General features: G+C 36.3%; 1 protein-coding gene across 1 annotated transcript; it reads left to right on the top strand.

Annotated features, from left to right (window-relative positions):
- The first annotated feature begins 492 nt into the window (after nucleotides 1-492).
- Nucleotides 493-5,802, top strand: tmem81 (transmembrane protein 81). Its single transcript, XM_033968832.1, has 5 exons — nucleotides 493-714; nucleotides 1,226-1,371; nucleotides 3,040-3,155; nucleotides 3,841-4,013; nucleotides 5,668-5,802. The coding sequence occupies exons 1-5, from the start codon at nucleotides 493-495 to the stop codon at nucleotides 5,800-5,802; spliced, it is 792 nt and encodes a 263-aa protein (XP_033824723.1).
- The last annotated feature ends 270 nt before the right edge of the window (nucleotides 5,803-6,072 follow it).

The following is a 6,072-nucleotide window of genomic DNA, read 5'->3' as shown; positions in this document are numbered from 1 at the left end:
AAATGCCATGCTTTATATCTGCTGTAATTTATACACATTTGGCCTTTGTTAACATTATGGTTGCTAGGTAACAGATTTGGAATGACTTCTACGTATGTCCAACCAGGAAGTAAGATGATAAACGTCTCCAGAATTAAAAAGCTACACAAAATTAGGTAACATTTTTAGTAAAACCTTATATATCGGCCTTATGATGTTGTGAATAATACTGTGACCTGTTATATGCACTTGTGAGGGAAACTAAAGCTCCAAAGCGATGAAGCGTTATTATTGTTGCCATAGTAACTTAACTAACTAACTTAACTAACTTATCTAAAATTATATCCTCTGAATGTGGAAAACAGAGGATTTTTACAGTCAGAACATGGCTGCTGGAACTGGATGTCACTTACTATGTTACCATGGCGATTATTCTCATTGGTTGTATATTTTTTAAATGTCTTGTCGTCACAGCAACGGCGAAACTAAACTGAAGCTAATCTTTCGATCAAAATGATGTGGAAGTTTTGTATCAATATCGTGTGGGTGTTTTTCACTCTGTCTTTGCCTTGGGTGCACTCGCAAGACGGGGGAGATGTTCCACTGGAGGTGATAACAGACAGCTCACCCTGCAGCGCCACCTGTGGGCTGGGTATGAGATCACAGACTCTGTGTTTGTTGAAGGACACTAAAGCAGCCATTGAGGAAAATACTCAAGGGACTACAGGGCCAGAGGTAAGTCACGTGTCACATTGTTTTCTTACATTGTTACCATGATAGCTCATAAGTCTAACGTAACGTATAGTGAGTAAGGTGCATCAAAACTTTGAAGCTAATCTCTACCTCATCAACAGTGCAGCAGAGGACACATGTTCTTTTCTGTATGTGGTGAATTTCTGAATGCAGATGAAGATGTTTGGATGTTATTGTCATCTGTGATCTTACTGTTTTTGAAAAAGTAACTACAATCATGTTTCATTGACACATGTTTGAGTAACCCTTTAGTACAGGTCTGTTTACATCTCTCTTATCATTTTGAGAACCAAAAGACCCAGTTATAAACAACAACAAAGCCATCATGCCCACCATTTTTGTAATTACAAATAAATCAGTATTAACTTTGCTGTAAAAGCTTTATTTGATCTGAACCTCTTATCTGGGAACACAACTAGGTCATGTTTATGGAATTTAAATTAACTACATTTTACATACACTTCCTTTAATGTTTTAAAATTGTACTTCAAAGGTGACACAGGAGTGCAGGGTGCGTAAGGTGCAGTGTTTGGATTCGTGGCAGTGCGGGCTCCGGACCCTGACAGTGGTTGTGGGACAGAGGTTGCACATCGACTGTGTGGAGGAGGTCACGAAAGAGATGGGTCCTTACTCCTGGAGGTCAGTACATGATGAATTAAGGACTGATATGTAACAGGCAAGTAGGTAGTAACTTACACCCATAGAGCTGATTTAGCCAAAGCAATATCGAAAAGTATATATGAGAGACATGGGACGACCCCTTTGACTGCAGGGTCACAGAGTCAGCTCATTGGCAAAAAATGTCACATAGTAGGTGTGTACAAGTGTGAAAGATAACTCAAATGTATTCTAAAATGGCCATTGCGTTAATATTATACTATTGTTGCATTCCAGTTGTCCCCACAGGTCCGAACTCAGATTTTGGAATTACATCATCTCTGTGTTTAACATTGGGTGTGCGTTCCAGTCAAGTCGGAAAAAACTATGAACTGCATATTACAGTAAAGACTCAATCGAGTAATATAAACTAGGAAAGTGCTCAAATCAGCCGTCATGTGGATCCAGTTAAGGTTGTTTAGGAACCTGGACACTGTTAATACATTGGTCCATAAAGTGATAAAGTCCTGTCTTTGAAAAATCCTCCGCTAAAGTTTCAGTGCGTCTGAGAGATCAAGTTTCCGCGATAAACAACAAAGCTTTACGCGGTACTTTCAGCATAAAATCAGTGTTTACCACCTACACAGAAGGCGTTAGTGTGAAAAGTTTAGACAGGAGGCAATTCTCGAATGAAACCTAGCCTTAGCCGCCTGGTTTAAAGGGGCAGTCACAATGGACAGTAAAGGTGTCAGTCATCAGTACAGATATAGATTGATTAAAAAAGTAAAATATATATCATTACTTATAAATCTGTTATATATCTATAGATGTATCATGGCCTTTTGGGGTATTAAATTACACATAAAACCTTTAAAGGTCCTATATTATGCAAAATTAACTCTTGTGAGCTTTAAGTCATGTCATGATGCTACTACCTCATCAAAAACATACCTGGCATTGTGTTTCGTTTCATTCATACATGTTTGAGTAATGTTTTATAATTAGTCTGTTTACATCTCCAGTACTCAAAATGCTTTGTTCCACCCTGTGATGTCATGAAGTGGTATCATTCAAGTTAACAGCTACTTTTACCTTTAGTTCAGTAGAGAGCACTTGCTATATTACCATCATAACAAGAGTGTTTTCCATTTCAGAGAAGAACCCAGCCTAAATATGCAGGGTTTATGTGTTAAACATGTGAATGAAACAAAACACAACTCCAGGTCGGTTTGTGGTGGGAAAACACCATTATAACATAGACCAGAAAATAATCTAATATAGGCCCTTTACAAATCTCAAATGTTAATTTGTTAACCGTTATTTATTTATTTATTTTTGCTTTCATTGACAGTGCTGTGTGCACATTACCAACATTAGCATAGCATCCAAATTATATAATATATTTTGTTTTAAATTGTTAATCGCTGCATCAAGGATGCTCATTTTTCATCATTCTTTACCCATGGACAGGTCTGAGATAGCCTGAAGAAAAATACATAAATAGTGATAACACAGAATATAGTGTGATGGAGCAAGAGTAGCTCAGTGTACAGAATGTTTGTCCACTGAACTGAAGGTTGGTGGTGTGATTCCAGCTTCCACAGACAGAACGTGTCCTTGGACAAGACAGTTTACTTTAGAGCTTTGAGTGCATTGAAGTTGGAAAAGCGCTATGTAAAAATGTGACCATTCACCATGTTTGTGTTACAGGGTTTCATGGCGGTACGCTCGAGGAGTCATCACCTCTGACGACTCCCTGTTCACCCAATGGCAGTCTCCTGAGCTGGACCATGTACTTCTTGACCCTGTACAAGAGAAACATGCAGGTATCAGCTCTGCACATGTAGTAGTAGTTTAGTATTTAGCCCAATGAGAGCACTCAGACTTTTCCTTCTCATGGACCTGTTCCAATACAGAAAAATACAAACAAAAAAAACAACTAAGCAAATAAGTACATCTAAAATATTAAAAACAGGTGCAGGTTGTGAGTATATGAGTATAAATGTTTATCACCAGATTATTAAATAGCAATTGTGACACCAAAGTATCCAATTTTGCCTTTGACAGGATTAGATTTGCTAAAAAACAACAACATATTAACATGTTTTATAAGTTTTATTTTTGACATTGTGAGTCTCCCCTCCCCTTGCTCTCCAAGCTAAGTCACTCTCCCTTTGGAGCGGTATCACATTTCACTAATGAACGTACTGCACAGGTTTGTCAGGTTGTAGTGTATCGTTTTCTATCATGCGTTTGTGTGGGTGAAATGGGCTTGTGGGCTGAGCATTGGACAGAATGTTACAGTTAAGCATATGGAGGGTTCAAAGGAGAGATTGCACAACTAGATTACTCAAAACATGCATATCATATAAAAACATCTTAATGTTCATGTTATTGAGGAGGGGAGAACATTATAATATAGTAGAATGTTCCCAAAAGTCCTTTTTGCCTAATACCCCCTCTTCAGTCTCATGGTTTGGTCCTAATTGTGTGTCGTGTGTCTCACTGCAGGCACATACCGCTGTGATGTGCAGGATGCTGGCTTTCGCAGAGTGAAGAGAATCTACTGGGGAGTGCGAGTGCTGCACCCTGGTGTCATTAACCTGGACATGCATCGCTCTGTGGACAAATGTGAGAGAGGCCGGGACCCCCTCTTTAACAATACCCATGATGCCTTATTGTCTGTAAGTTGTTACAGTGTTTTATTCTTCGTGGATTTCAGCTCCCTGTTACAGGCAACATTTTGAGGACTTTTCATCATCTAAAACATAGGATATTGTGTTTTAATTGCTATGGGAGCGGTCCTAATTGTACATCATTCTGAAACTCATAGAGATTTTTTTTTCTTTTGTTTTCAAGAGGAGACACTACAGGCAAAACTTAAAAATGTGTTTTGTTTTCTTTTTGGTTAGTTTGGTCTGTTGGCATAGAAGCTTTCATGTGGAAACAACAAAACAATCACCTTGCATCCAAAGAGTTACATGTGATATTGTAGCTTCAAAGGCCATTTGCTCGAGATGCATTTCTCCCCATAGGGACATAACGGTCACATATAAAGTAGCACCTGCATACACCAAACTTTACAATCCTGTACTTAAAAAGATTCTGACAAATTGCACAGAAGGGATTTGAATTATTATTATTATAATTATTTTTTATGTATATCTAATTTCGAGCCTGACTGGAAGTTTTAACAAAAAAGGAAGCAAAATTAAAATTTTTAGGCAATTTTTCTGTGAAGTTTTGGTTTGCTCAAACACTAAATAAGATATTCAAAATTCACTCTGTATATTTTTTATTATCTATAAAATAGATATGTCAACAAAATGAAGCAAGACATTTAAAACCTGGCTCCCCCACATATGGGAAATGTTGGCCTTATTTTTATATGAAAACATTGCATGATGGAAAACGTGTAATACATTTTTTCTTACATTTGTATAGGTAAACTACAGAAGAAGTTTCAAATTGATAACTCTCAATTTAAGATTTTTTTTATTTTTTATTTTTTTTATTCACCTACTGTGTCTCGCCTTTGCTACTGTGCAAAATCATGAAAAAAAATATATAAAATAGGACCTTTTAATTATTATTGAAGTTATCCTATAATTTACACAAAAAGTTACTGTATTATTACTGTATTTTTAACCATACAACTTTTTTTTCTGCATTTCCTTTATTCAAATATGAAAAATATTTAAAGCCTTCATCTCTCATCTCCATCCTCTTAAAAGTGAACCATGGATCAGTTTCGAGAACTAGAAAAAAAATATCTGACCACAAAATGTTATCAATATTTGAATGAAACAAAACACAACTCCAGGTCTGTTTTTGATGCAGTAAGAACATTATGATGACTTAAAGCTCACATGAATCAATTTTGTGTAATATTTGTATTTAATTATCTGTGTAGTACTCTTACTTGAGTAAACATTTTGATTACTCTTCCCACTGTAAGTCTACAAGTGACAAAAGCTTCATATGGACCAAAGTAAATGATTTGAACATTTTGAACATTTGTGTTTCTTGCACCACTCCTTCAGTTATAATGTAGATTTTGTTATTTTTGTCTCTATCCTTTGAAAATACCGCATTTAATGTTTTGTCTTTTCAAGCAGATGTTCTTCTTAGTAGCTTAGAGTAGTTCTTTTCCCAAATACTTTTTGCTCTACTCTACACTACTTTGTACTTGAGTAATACTATTTTAAAGTAACATTACTCTTACTTGAGTATAATTTGTGGCTATTCTATCCAACTCTGCATAAGAAACTAAAGTAGTAGTGGGTATAATTGTGTATAACCATATCAAAGTCATTTATGCCCGTTGTGTCTCCACAGTTCACGTTGTTCCCTTTTCTGACCGTTGGCGTCTTATTGCTGGTCGTAGTACTGTGCAAGAAGCGTTCTGTTCGAGATGAGTGCTTCAAACTCTGCAAAAGAAAAGACCAAGCCCCTATAATGCCATACCCCTGAGTGACCTGTAGGAGGCAGTGGGAGACTACAGAACAAACCACTGCTGTGTAGATAATAAATAAATAAAAGAACAGTGATACTCAATAAATGTTACTTTACCTTGTTAACCAGTTTTTGTACTTTTATTGTTAATTTCACTACATTTTTCAGTCATTATTATATATTCAGTGTCTTTGCATGTTTTATGGAACTCTTAGTAAGTTGATTATAAATTTCATAAACTTAAGCTCTTAATGATTACAGTTCTAAAACACTGGTAATGTCCCATTT

Source organism: Periophthalmus magnuspinnatus, chromosome 7 (assembly GCF_009829125.3).
Source record: "Periophthalmus magnuspinnatus isolate fPerMag1 chromosome 7, fPerMag1.2.pri, whole genome shotgun sequence".
NCBI classification, from domain to species: domain Eukaryota; kingdom Metazoa; phylum Chordata; class Actinopteri; order Gobiiformes; family Gobiidae; genus Periophthalmus; species Periophthalmus magnuspinnatus.
Note: the sequence above shows the minus strand (reverse complement) of the source record. Positions and strands in the feature narration are given on the sequence as shown.

Coding starts and splice junctions, on each gene's coding strand:
- tmem81 (XM_033968832.1), top strand. CDS start 493: ATGATGTGGAAGTTTTGTATCAATATCGTGTGGGTGTTTTTCACTCTG. Junction 715..1,225: donor AAGGGACTACAGGGCCAGAG/GTAAGTCACGTG, acceptor TGTACTTCAAAG/GTGACACAGGAGTGCAGGGT. Junction 4,014..5,667: donor CCCATGATGCCTTATTGTCT/GTAAGTTGTTAC, acceptor GTGTCTCCACAG/TTCACGTTGTTCCCTTTTCT.